Source organism: Drosophila nasuta, chromosome 3 (assembly GCF_023558535.2).
Source record: "Drosophila nasuta strain 15112-1781.00 chromosome 3, ASM2355853v1, whole genome shotgun sequence".
Taxonomy (NCBI): Eukaryota; Metazoa; Arthropoda; class Insecta; order Diptera; family Drosophilidae; genus Drosophila; species Drosophila nasuta.
The window spans coordinates 42,771,969-42,784,188 of record NC_083457.1 but is presented as its reverse complement, the minus strand read 5'-3'; the positions used below and the strand labels follow the sequence as shown (position 1 = coordinate 42,784,188).

Here is a 12,220-nt window from a genome sequence, read left to right as displayed (position 1 = left end):
TATTGTATATGAATTTTAGTTCTCTTCTAACCATCGAAACATGCATTTCATTATTATTTTGTGCGGTATTTTTATAATATTTCCCGAATCCACTGAAGGCGGCTCTTTTAGGATCACTCGAATAAATTGCAAGTGCTACGATACAAGTTTCTGTGATTTCACTCTGTGCAAGATGAATGTTGTGCGACGTGGCGTGATCGAGTTCAATATGAAATGCGAAATATATCGGAAACCAATAAACGACTTTAAGGTTCACTTTGAATTGTTCCGCAAAACAAATGGCTATCAATCGTTTATGTTGAATCACACTTTTGATTACTGTTTCTATATGCGCAATCCTATTTCGTATCCATTAGTTTATGCTGTGCACAAAACCTTCGTCGACTACACAAACCTCAATCACTCATGTCCCGTTGATGTAAGTTGAAATGAGTGAAATCTCTGTAAAATCTTAATGGATTCATTTCATTCAACAGCACGATATTATTGTAAATAACTTTGCTTATGGCGGTAGCCCATTCCTTGAGGATATGCCTATGCCCAATGGAGAATACATGATAGTTGTGAAAATTGCTTTCGCGAAAACTTGGCGATCTGAATTCAAAGTTTTTTTAATGCGAACTGATTGAGTGTGAGTTAAATATGTTAATATGAAAGTTATCCGACAATGAATAAAATTAAGTTGTCATTATAAGTCGATTAATCAAAAGCTCAAACTTTCTTCAAACTAGAAAGTTATAATCAATATATTACTTTACGTTCCTTTAAATAAAACTATTATTTAAAAATTACTGAGTTTTGGCGCTCAATGAAGCACAAATTTCAAAGTCGAAAATACATTTTCAAAGCGTGCCCATTAAAACAATTATACGACTAAAGCACGCATATAATAGCAATACTATAAATATGATTGCAAATAATATTCGCAAGCGTTTAAATGCGACACATGGAAATCAGTTAAAAAACAAACATTGAACAAGATGCACTACATTTTCATATTGTGTGGAATTTTTTTAATATGTCCAGGTTTTGTGGAAAGTCTCTTTGTAATCAAAAAATTGACTTGCAAGTGTTACGATCCGAGTTTCTGTGAGTTTGAAAAGTGCGAAATGAAAATCGTGCGTCGCGGTGTCACTGAGGTCAACAGCATTTGTAACTACCATCAACTGCCCATCGACGATATCAAGTTGCATATTCAATTGTTTAAGCAATCGAATGGATATCGACCATTTCTGTTCAATCAAACTGTGGATTATTGCGGCTATATGCGCAACATGGATTCGCAGCCATTATTTCACGCTTTTTACAAGACTTGGATAACGACCACAAACTTCAATCACAGTTGTCCGTTCAATGTAAGAGAATTTGTTATTGATTTTAAGCTTATATTTTATATTCATTCGTATTATTCACAGCACGCTATTGTTGTTAAGAACTTGAAATACAACGGTAATCATATAATGAATAACTTGCCCATGCCCAATGGAGAATACATGGTGGCTATCAAAACCTTTACCTCGCCTCTTTGGCGCAGTGAATATAAAGTTTATGTAACAAAAACTGATTGAAATCAGCATCTATAATTTATAATTTTACTATTTTGTATTTCATAATTAAGCAATTATGTTATATTTGCAAAATTGATTCAGTCAACCAATCATTATTACCAATTTTAGATAAATAAACTAGCGTGAAAATAGTGCACAACTAAAACTTTTGTATTTTTCCCAATTCACATAAAAGTCTCAAGTCGTTAACATGGAACAACGGATTGATTATATCATCTTGCTGCTAACTTTGCTATTGCAAATCTTTTATACATTTCGAAGTCAAGCACATGTGACAGTCACGAAGGCAGAGTGCACAGCATTGGATCTAAAACATTCTTATTTCAAACACTGCGAAATGAGAACCGATCCAAAAGGTCAAACTTTTCTACACTTCTATGTGGCTATGAGGGATAAAAGTCCTAATAACGATGTTCTCGTAAGTGCCAATAAATATTATACTTCAATTATTTTTTTTTAAATATTATACAGAATTAAATCAAGAATACTTTCAGATAAACATCAGCTTATTTAAGGTCACTAAAACTTATCGAATACCCATTTTCAACGAGACAATTGATTTCTGTGCTTACATGGGACAGTCTGGTGTATTAGCTAAAATGTTCAACTTCATAACGCAGCATTTTAATAAATTCACGAATGCTAATCATTCCTGCCCATATCAGGTGAATATACTTTTATTGAAAAAGTTAAATACTTTGCTATCATTACGTTTGTTTAGCACGATATTATTTTTTATGGCGTGGACAACGAACGATTTTTATCGGAGATACCGGCTCCTAAGGGTAATTATATTCTGCTGATGAGAGTGGCGGCTAATAAAAAGTGGAAAGCTATTGTGAAATTCTATGGTACTCAAGGCTAAGTACATTGCTTAAAATAATGTGTTACCCAATACGTAATACTTACATATAAAGGGACAATCACGTTGTGCCTTATAATTACGAGAGCAACAAGTTGTGGCGCCATCTCTTGGCAATTATCTAAAATTAATTACTAGCTATCTGGCGATCATTGTTTTCTCTTTTTGTGCTTTTTTTATTTGAAAAGTATTGAAAAATAAAACAAAGTCTATGTACTGATGAATATCATCATTTAAAATTTTCAAAATATAACTACTTCGTATTTGAGAAATTTTTAATTCCAGAATAAAGCAATTAAAACACACAAAATTGATTCAGACATATAGATAAATAAAATAAACTGTAATTTTCGTATATAGTATTATATATTTGTGTAAGTATATAAATTAGACAACTAAATTGTCGTACAATTAACATAAGTCGACAGCATGATACAGCGGACTTGTTTGTGTTTCTCTTGGGAGGATTCTGTTCTGTTCTAAGGCAGAATGTCACGAAGGCAGAATGTACTTCATGGGATATCAAACACTTCCGGATGGAAGTGGCCACCAATAAAAAGTGGAAGGTTGTTGTAAAAATCTGTGCTATTCAACTAATAAAGTACACTTCATGATTACGACAAACAAACATTGTGTCGCCATCTTTTGTCAATTTTCTCGTCCTACACTAATCACTAGACTTTCTAAAAATGTTTATTTTTTTATTTGAGTTATATTTAATTCATTTATGAGCACTTATACACTTATAATTACTTTGTATTTATATATTTAATTCCATAATAGAGCAATTATTATCGCCAAATTGATTCAGTCAACCAGCTACTGATTGAAGATAAATAAAACGGACTGCTATTTTTGTGTACTGAACAATTGGCATAAAAGCTTTTCGTCGTAAAGATGGAACAACGGACTGTGTATAACATCTTGCTATTCGTTCTTCTTTTACATGGATTCTCTTCGTTTCCGAGTCAAGCGGTTATCTCCGTCACGAAGGCAGAGTGCACTTCATTGGATTACAAACATTGTTATTTTAAAAACTGTGAAATGAGAACCGATGCAAACGGTCAAACTTTTCTAAACTTCTATGTCGCTATGCGGAATAAACAACCACTTGATAACATCACTGTAAGTGACGAATTATACTTTATATATAAGGATATTATTAAATATATTTGTTTAGATAAATCTGACCTTGTTTAAGGTTAGCAGGACTTATAGAATCCCGATCTTTGACGAGTCCTTTGATTTCTGTGCTTTCATGAAAGAATCGGCGCTAGCTAAAATATACAAATTCATGTTCCAACATTTTAGCAAATTCACGAATGCTAATCACTCCTGTCCTTACCAGGTAAGTTGACATTCCAAATAATTCAAAGCTATGCTAAATTTGGGTTCTTCCAGCACGATATCATCTATTATGGTATCGACAATGAAAGATTTTTATCCGAGATACCAGCTCCCAAGGGTAACTACATTTTACAGATGAGAGTGGGCATCTATAAAAAGTGGAAAGTTAATGTAAAATTCTTTGCTGTTCAACATTAATATAAAATCGTTGAACAATTACGGCGAACAAACGTTGTGGCGCCATCTCTAGGCAATTTGTGGCGCCATCGCTTGGCAAGTTTTTAGTCTCTAAAGATTGTTATTGTTTTTTATTTGACTGTTTTTAACTTAAAATATAAAGTCTGTGTATGACGAACAGATAACAGCATTTAAACTTGTATATAATTACTTGGAATTTGAAATATATTTAATTTCATAATATAGCAATTATATTCGCCAAATTGATTCAGTCAACCAGCTACTGATTGAAAATAATAAAAATAGACTGCGATTTTGCACTACTGAACAATTGGCACAAAAGCTTTGAGTCACCAACATGGAAATTCGGAATGATTATAGCATTCTGCTATTGGTTTTTCTATTGCAAGGATTCTGTTCAGTTCCGAGTCAAGCTCTTGTCTCTATATCGAAAGCTGAATGTATTGGATTGGATTTAAAACATTGTTATTTCAAGCACTGTGAAATGAAAACCGATGATAAAGGTCAAACTTTTATGCACTTTCATGTCGCTTTACGGGATGAAAGACCCATGAATGATATTACCGTAAGTAACGATTACTAAATTTAAAATATTATTCACTTTTAACAATATTTCTTCAGGTAAATCTGATCTTGTTCAAGGTCAGTAAGACGTATCGAATCCCTCTTTTCGACGAGTCTTTTGATTTATGTGCTTTCATGGGAGACACGGCTGTAGCTAAGATGTTCAGTTTTATATACCAACAATTTAGTAAATTGACAAATGCTAATCACTCTTGTCCTTATCAGGTAAATTTTCTTGCATTTACATAATATTCATAATACACAACTTTTAAATTATTCTTCCAGCACGATATCATCTATTATGGCACCAAAAATGAACAATTTTTAACGGAGATACCGGCTCCTAAGGGTAACTACATTTTGCAGATGAAAGTGGCAACCGATAAAAAGTGGAGGGCTAATGTGAAATTCTTTGGTACTGTATATTAATAAAGAACACTACACAACATCGAATTGTGCCAATTACGATAAACTGTGGCAACTCTGTCAGCCACCTATTGCCCATATGCTGGCAACACCAAACGATTAGTTGGGCAACCCATGAATGGATCGCAGTCAACTTCATTGCGAAGCCACTTCAATTTGTGCTTTCGATTACGCTACTTATACGTTTTTAATAATCAATAAACTTAAGTTAAAAACAACGGCATTTTCATTAAATCGACCACACCAATGAAGACGCCAAAGAACAAACGTTGTGGCGCCATCTGTTGGCAATTTGTGGCGCCATCGCTTGGCAAGTTTATCGTTTTACCAAATATTTAGTCTCTAAAGATTGTTATTCTTTTTTATTTGTCTGTTTTTAACTTAAAATATAATGTCTGTGTATGACGAAACAGTATTTAAACTCGTATATAATTACTTGGAATTTGAAATATATTTAATTTCATAATATAGCAATTATATTCGCCAAATTGATTCAGTCAACAAGCTACTGATTGAAGATAACAAAAATAGACTGCGATTTTTAACTTTTGAACAATTGGCACAAAAGTTTTGAGTCACCAACATGGAAATACGGACTGATTTTAGAATATTTCTACAATTTCTTCTCTTGCAAGGATTCTGTTCAGTTCCGAGTCAAGCCCTTCTCTCTGTATCGAAAGCTGAATGTATTGGACTAGATTTAAATCATTGCTATTTTAAACACTGTGAAATGAAAACCGATGATAAAGGTCACACTTTTATGCACTTTCATGTCGCTATGCGGGATAAAAGACCCGTGAATGATGTTACCGTAAGTAGCGATTACTACATTTAAAATATTACTAATTTTTAACAATATTTCTTCAGGTAAATGTGATTTTGTTTAAGGTCAGTAAGACGTATCGAATCCCTCTTCTCGATGAGTCTCTTGATTTCTGTGCTTTCATGGGAAACACGGCTGTAGCTAAGATGCTTAGTTTTATAAACAAACAATTTATGAAATTGACAAATGCTAATCACTCTTGTCCTTATCAGGTAAATTTTCTAGCATATGCATAATATTTATAATACACAACTTTTAAATTATTCTCCCAGCACGATATCATCTATTATGGCACGAAAAATGAACAATTTTTAACGGAGATACCGGCTCCTAAGGGTAACTACATTTTGCAGATGAAAGTGGCAGCCAATAAAAAGTGGAGGGCTCATGTAAAATTCTTTGGCACTGTACATTAATAACGGACACCGCACATTATTAATTACGATTAACAATAATTGTGGCGCGATCTCTAGGTATTTTTTCCTTGTGTATCCCAAAAACTGACATTAATTACCTGGACGCTGCCAACTATTTCGAATGCTGTGGCTTCAAAAAATAATTACCGTTGCTTAATTTTCAACCATTTTGTTGTTGAGCAGTATTTAATTTCATAACAATGCAATTACATGCACAAAATTGATTCAGTCAACGAAACGATGATTTAAGATAAATAAAATAGTCTGCAAATTTTCTACACACCACTATTTTCGTATAAAGTACAGTTGAAACCAAAACCTCGATTTGAAAACATGGAACAACGGAATAATTATATAATGATATGGCTTATATTGCTCCTGCAAATATTTTGTACAGCTCCAAGTCAAGCTGATTTTGCTGTCACGAAAGCAGAATGTACCCCATTGGATTTAAATTATTGCTATTTCAAACACTGTGAAATGCAAACCGATGCTAAAGGGCAAACTTCATTAAACTTTCATGTCGCAATGCGTGATAAAAGACCTGTTAATGACGTCACCGTAAGTGTCGTCTACATTGTACGAAATATTACACATTATTTACAACATGTTTTCCAGATAAATCTCATCTTTTCTAGGGTTACAAAGGCTTACCGGATGCAAATAATGAACGAGACATTTGATTTCTGTGCTTTCATGGGAAAGAACGCGCCTTCTCAAATGTTCCACTTAATAAACCAGCATTTTAATAAATACACGAATGCTAATCACTCGTGTCCTTATCAGGTACTATTTATTTCATATAAAAATTTTAATACACAACTATAATTATATTTTCCCAGCACGATATTATTTATTATGGCATCGACAGTGAGAAATTCTTCACGGAGATTCCGGCTCCTAAGGGTAACTACATTTTGCAGATGCGTGTGGCAGCTAATAAAAAGTGGAGAACTACTGTGAAATTCTATGGCACTCAGAATTAATGACTAAATAGCACAAAACTAATGTTTATTTTACAAATTAAAAAAAAAATAAATTAATTATTAGCGCCATCTCTTGGTGATTTTTTGACATTGCCGAACTACTAAAATTACTTGTCTGCACGTTGCCACACTGATATGCAGAATATATACTAAATAAGTGTTGCCAGATGAAATCAAGATTTTGTGGAATATTTTAAATATCTTCATGCGGTCACACTATTTCTCTTACTCTTTCTTTCAGCGTGAAACATTGAACCGAACGTACGTAAAATTTCGCCCAAAAACCAAAATCTCAAAATATAAAGTAAAACAACTACATTTTATCGAAATAACAACATAATACATTGTAATAGTAACGCAACAATGATTAAGTGTAGTAATTTTCTTAAAAAGTGATGGGATGCATTCAATATTACACGATTAAAACTAACCTCAACACATGTACATTTTACAGAACTCGGTTGAATTGTTGGAATCATGGTTAACGGCCGCATACCCTCGGTCTTCTCAAAGACCTATGTGACTCCCCGTCGCCCCTATGAAAAGGCGCGTCTGGATCAGGAGTTGAAAATCATCGGCGAGTACGGTCTCCGCAACAAGCGTGAGGTGTGGCGCGTCAAGTACGCTTTGGCCAAGATCCGTAAGGCTGCCCGTGATCTGCTCACTTTGGATGAGAAGGACGAGAAGCGTCTGTTCCAGGGTAAGTTCACCATTAGCAATCTCAGTATTGCTAGCACCACGTCATGTGATGATTTGTATTACAATAAAATAATAATTCTGACACTTCTTGTCTGAACAAATGCATTGACGTTAACCAATACACACTGAGAAGCCAGCTTCATCTATGTTATATGATATCTCCCAGTAACATGCAACTAACATGATGTTCTTGTTTTAGGTAATGCTCTTCTGCGTCGTCTGGTGCGCATTGGTGTCTTGGATGAGTCTCGCATGAAGCTCGATTACGTGCTCGGTCTTAAGATTGAGGATTTCTTGGAGCGTCGTCTGCAGACCCAGGTGTTCAAGCTGGGATTGGCCAAGTCCATCCATCATGCCCGTGTGTTGATCCGTCAGCGTCACATCCGGTAAATATTCGCTTGAGCAGGCGGCGGAAATACAAAACGTCGCAAGGCAATATATAAAATCATTGGTATATGTTCAGTAAGACCACTTGGGAGTCGAACAAGTTTACTTGCACCGGCTCTCAACGTCTTTTGGTTGTGTAGAAGTCGTTGATTCCACCATGGATGAGACTCTTAAACCATAATGCAGAGATGCATTGCGTAAGTTGCACTGAACACTTTTTGCTCCAACTGTATTTGCAGCTAGCACACGTGGTTAGTTCTCTAATATTAACAAGCTTTATTCTTCATTCTTTTATATAGTGTGCGCAAGCAGGTGGTCAACATTCCATCGTTCGTGGTGCGTCTGGATTCGCAGAAGCACATTGACTTCTCCCTGAAGTCGCCCTTCGGTGGCGGCCGTCCTGGCCGCGTCAAGAGGAAGAACCTGAAGAAGAACCAGGGTGGTGGTGCTGCCGCTGCTGATGAGGAGGAAGAGTAAACCAGCTCTGCTAAGTTTACATTTTTTTGTAAAAAGTAAAGTTGCAAAATGTTTACACACAAAATAAACGTAAAATTTTAAATAAAAAACAGATGGTCTTTTTTAAATACTAGGCGGTGTCTGGCGTTGCCAGATGGTCAGCGGAAATGTGCATTTAATAAAATACAAAATAATATGCAAAACACGCACAGGCACTTTTAATAATTATGTGTTATTGATAGGAATTGCATAATTAAAGCAATTTATAGAATATTTGCATAGCTAAGTCACGTAAAAATAGAAATAATTGCAGTGCATCGACCGGCAAGTGGCGCACATTTGTGACGTCACAGTCGACAGCGTAGTTTGTGCACCTGCGCATGGCGTTACCACTATTTTGATGTGGGTACTATGCGCCCGGCAGTCACAGAGCGGCTTTTGGAGAGTGCAGCTGTGTTTTGGTTTTTCATTTCGACTAGTTGGCATACAAAATTATTATTATCGTACACACAAGTGCGTGTATAGAGTTCTCAATTAGACAAATTCAAATAATAATAGCACACACACACAGTAAACATGCCAAAGGGCGTTGATAAAGTGAAAGTGAATGTAAAGGAACGAGTCGAGGATGAGCACTGCGATCTCAGTTTATCGGAGCTTACCGAGATCCCAGTCCGTGAAATTGTAAGTACACGATTTATGGGGTGCTGCGGCTAATGGCAAATAATATCAATGCATAGCTAATTAGCTGATACACTGTTTTGTCGTTGTCTGACCTGGCACGCCCCCCCACAAGTGCCGCCGCCCCCACACACGATGCAAGGCAAACAAAGCGATGCCCAGTCTGGCAGCAGTCTAGTCAACCATATATGCGGCTATCTCGCTTGCACCAAGACAAGTCTCACTCTCGTCTTGTTGTTGTTTTTGTTGTGGTTGTTGTTGCCGGCTGTTGGCTGGCTTGCAATTAACGCTGACGTTGACTGCATTGCATTTACACTTGAGAGCCCCGCATTGAAGCAGATGTGTGTGAGAGTGTGTGAGTGAATGTGTGCGTGTGTGTGTATGTGTGAAACTGCTTTAGGGGGTTGATTTTTGTGATTTGGCAGCAGCAACAACAGCAGCAGTTGAAGGACAGTTTGCCACCCCGTTGCTCGGTCATTGCCAAAAATTCAGTTATGTGTGTTTTTTTTCGGGGGTTTCTTTTTTCGACACATCCTGTTTGAAATTGAACTGTTCACTCAGTTTATTTGGAACCTTTGCAGGCTTCGTTCAAACGCGTTACCTTCCTGGATCTCTCCAGCAATCGTCTGGTCACACTTGGTGTAAGTTGAAAATCGCAAATTAAGCTAATTAACGCATTAGTATTTAATCTCTCTTTTTACACTTTATTAGCGCAACTTTACGACACTCACACGGCTGGTTAAACTTGATCTGAGCAAGAATCAAATACGCATGCTGCCGGATGATTTTGGCCAATTGGAGCATCTGCGTCATTTGGACTTGTACAACAACAGCTTGGAGCATTTGCCCTTGAGTTTTGGGCGCTTGAGTCGCTTGCGGTATTTGGACTTGAAGGGCAATCCTTTGACACCCGCCTGGGAGAAAATTGTGGGTCGCTGCTCCACGCTGAAGGACTGCCAACAGGCGGCCAAGAATACTGTAAGCAGAAGTGGACCACTTCACTTCAAGTGTACACTTTCATTCATGTACTTTACCCTACAACAATTTGCTGACATTTTTCTCTTTTCAATTTGGTTGTTGGTAGGTCAACGTTTGTGTTAACTTCAAGTCCGAATTTCTTGAACGTGAACGTCTCGCCGCTGCGCAGGAACGTCAACAAATGGCCGGAGCCGGCGATGGTGATGGCAGCACCAGCTCCAACCACAGCACAGCCAAAGCTAATGGCGGTGGTGGTGGCGAGGTCAACAGCAAGAAGTCGAGCAAGGCAAACAAAAAGTCCAAAGCAAAGAAACCGGGCGCTGTCAACGAAAACGAGTTGAGCATCAAACCCATACACGCTGCTGCTGCCGCCACGAAGACCACAAATCAAAAGCACAATCAAAAGAAGAAATCGTCGACAACGCAGGGCGGCAATTGGTTTGCAACGCTCTCGGGAGTAGCTTTTTCCTCGCTGATGACCTTTATGCTGTTGTTTATGGTCAATGTGCTCATTATCTATATGATCATGTTTAAGAATCCTGAAATTGCGGACAAACTGGTCGAGTATATACCGCATCAGTATCGCGATTGGATCTTGACCAAAACGGAAATCTTTCGATTGCGTGTCACCGATTGGATCTCGGAGTTTCGCACACCGCCAGAGGAGCACTGACGATTCATTTATTTGAAGCCATAGACGGCGCTCGGCTTCAAATAAGTAACCCAAGACTCGAACCTCGGATGCGCGTGTGGATGAGACATTTGAAATATGTAACATTGATATAACCCCCCAAAAACCCCCCCAAAAAAATGAAACGAAAAGAAAGAAAACGAATTGTACTGCCATACTATATATTGTATGTATATAAATTTAAGAACTTACGTCCAGGGGCAAGAAATTTTTACCACAAGAACTACAATCAATCGAAACGCAACGCATCGCAACGCATCGAATCAATCAACACATCTTAACTAACATTAACGATACAATAGATCAAACTATAACTCAATAGTAACTGAATTGCAGTTCCAAACTGACAATATACATTCATAACACACAAATAGAAACTACAGACACAGTCAACGTGCTTCACACGCTCAAACATACAACACAACTCTCATAAAACTCATCTCAAGTAATAACATATATACTACATACATAGGTTAGGTATACTAATATTTATTTGGTGTACCATCGAATATCTCTGTAATGAATCACATCACACACAAACGCATTCTGTAAGAATTTCTTGTGCAATTTATAATCACAATTTGTTTTTATTGAATCCTTTTTTTGTTTTATTTTCCAACAAAAGTTATAGCCTGATAAATTAGTGAGAGTTGTTGGAAACTTACGATTTAATGCTGACAGATTTGAAATCTCTCAAGTATAAGTTTCATACGAAATATCACACACAGACATAGTTTATTATCTGCAAAAACAAAAGAGAAACAAAGTATATTGGTTTCATATAGTATATTGAATTGTATTATTTAAACAGAAATTAAATTAAATATTATATTGTATGTAATTTATGGAAAATATGTATACAACAAAAAGAATTGCTGATTTTTCGAATAAAGTTTTACATTTTAACAGAGAGCACAAACTCGTAAAGTTCTATGTGCTCAAATTATGAAATTACCTAGCAATTACTTATGGAATTGCCGATTCTGGAACGTTCTAATTGACGAGCCAGTTCTGTATCCATTGACCCCATCACGCTCTCTCAATCAATATATAGTTAACCCACATAATTATCCAGTTCAGCAACTTTAATACGAACCCTTTAAAACGAATTTGGCTGCGTCGCAACTTTGATGTTTTA

The 12,220-nt window shown here is 36.4% G+C and overlaps 4 protein-coding genes across 5 annotated transcripts; all 4 read left to right on the top strand.

Annotated features, from left to right (window-relative positions):
- The first annotated feature begins 1,936 nt into the window (after positions 1-1,936).
- Positions 1,937-2,500, top strand: LOC132792552 (uncharacterized). 2 transcript variants are annotated; one of them, XM_060801975.1, is made up of 3 exons: positions 1,937-1,986; positions 2,063-2,233; positions 2,290-2,483. In XM_060801975.1, the coding sequence occupies exons 1-3, from the start codon at positions 1,954-1,956 to the stop codon at positions 2,431-2,433; spliced, it is 348 nt and encodes a 115-aa protein (XP_060657958.1). In that variant the 5' UTR covers positions 1,937-1,953; the 3' UTR covers positions 2,434-2,483. The 2 variants fall into 2 exon arrangements, 1 of the variants encoding a protein (XP_060657958.1); XR_009633019.1 differs by lacking the exon at positions 1,937-1,986 and adding an exon at positions 2,486-2,500 and having other exon boundaries at positions 2,050-2,233; positions 2,290-2,433.
- Positions 2,501-6,630: 4,130 nt separating this feature from the next.
- Positions 6,631-7,242, top strand: LOC132793414 (uncharacterized). Its single transcript, XM_060803330.1, has 3 exons — positions 6,631-6,765; positions 6,843-6,990; positions 7,047-7,242. The coding sequence occupies exons 1-3, from the start codon at positions 6,725-6,727 to the stop codon at positions 7,188-7,190; spliced, it is 333 nt and encodes a 110-aa protein (XP_060659313.1). The 5' UTR covers positions 6,631-6,724; the 3' UTR covers positions 7,191-7,242.
- Positions 7,243-7,380: 138 nt separating this feature from the next.
- On the top strand, positions 7,381-8,842 carry LOC132791788 (small ribosomal subunit protein uS4). The gene is made up of 4 exons (XM_060800859.1): positions 7,381-7,451; positions 7,645-7,890; positions 8,089-8,275; positions 8,576-8,842. The coding sequence occupies exons 2-4, from the start codon at positions 7,668-7,670 to the stop codon at positions 8,751-8,753; spliced, it is 588 nt and encodes a 195-aa protein (XP_060656842.1). The 5' UTR covers positions 7,381-7,451; positions 7,645-7,667; the 3' UTR covers positions 8,754-8,842.
- A 316-nt stretch (positions 8,843-9,158) lies between these two features.
- LOC132791539 (leucine-rich repeat-containing protein 59) lies at positions 9,159-11,677 on the top strand. The gene is made up of 4 exons (XM_060800501.1): positions 9,159-9,416; positions 9,995-10,054; positions 10,125-10,391; positions 10,498-11,677. Exons 1-4 carry the CDS (start codon positions 9,309-9,311, stop codon positions 11,062-11,064), a joined length of 1,002 nt encoding a protein of 333 aa, XP_060656484.1. The 5' UTR covers positions 9,159-9,308; the 3' UTR covers positions 11,065-11,677.
- The last annotated feature ends 543 nt before the right edge of the window (positions 11,678-12,220 follow it).

Excerpts from the sequence above, each read along its gene's own strand:
- LOC132791539 (XM_060800501.1), top strand. The coding sequence starts at position 9,309 with ATGCCAAAGGGCGTTGATAAAGTGAAAGTGAATGTAAAGGAACGAGTC. Across the intron at positions 9,417-9,994 it reads AGATCCCAGTCCGTGAAATT|GCTTCGTTCAAACGCGTTAC; the intron begins GTAAGTACACGA and ends GAACCTTTGCAG. Across the intron at positions 10,392-10,497 it reads AACAGGCGGCCAAGAATACT|GTCAACGTTTGTGTTAACTT; the intron begins GTAAGCAGAAGT and ends GGTTGTTGGTAG.
- LOC132793414 (XM_060803330.1), top strand. The coding sequence starts at position 6,725 with ATGTCGCAATGCGTGATAAAAGACCTGTTAATGACGTCACC. Across the intron at positions 6,766-6,842 it reads GACCTGTTAATGACGTCACC|GGTTACAAAGGCTTACCGGA; the intron begins GTAAGTGTCGTC and ends CATCTTTTCTAG. Across the intron at positions 6,991-7,046 it reads ATCACTCGTGTCCTTATCAG|CACGATATTATTTATTATGG; the intron begins GTACTATTTATT and ends ATATTTTCCCAG.
- LOC132792552 (XM_060801975.1), top strand. The coding sequence starts at position 1,954 with ATGAGGGATAAAAGTCCTAATAACGATGTTCTC. Across the intron at positions 1,987-2,062 it reads GTCCTAATAACGATGTTCTC|ATAAACATCAGCTTATTTAA; the intron begins GTAAGTGCCAAT and ends GAATACTTTCAG. Across the intron at positions 2,234-2,289 it reads ATCATTCCTGCCCATATCAG|CACGATATTATTTTTTATGG; the intron begins GTGAATATACTT and ends ACGTTTGTTTAG.
- LOC132791788 (XM_060800859.1), top strand. The coding sequence starts at position 7,668 with ATGGTTAACGGCCGCATACCCTCGGTCTTCTCAAAGACCTATGTGACT. Across the intron at positions 7,891-8,088 it reads CGAGAAGCGTCTGTTCCAGG|GTAATGCTCTTCTGCGTCGT; the intron begins GTAAGTTCACCA and ends TTCTTGTTTTAG. Across the intron at positions 8,276-8,575 it reads ATCCGTCAGCGTCACATCCG|TGTGCGCAAGCAGGTGGTCA; the intron begins GTAAATATTCGC and ends TCTTTTATATAG.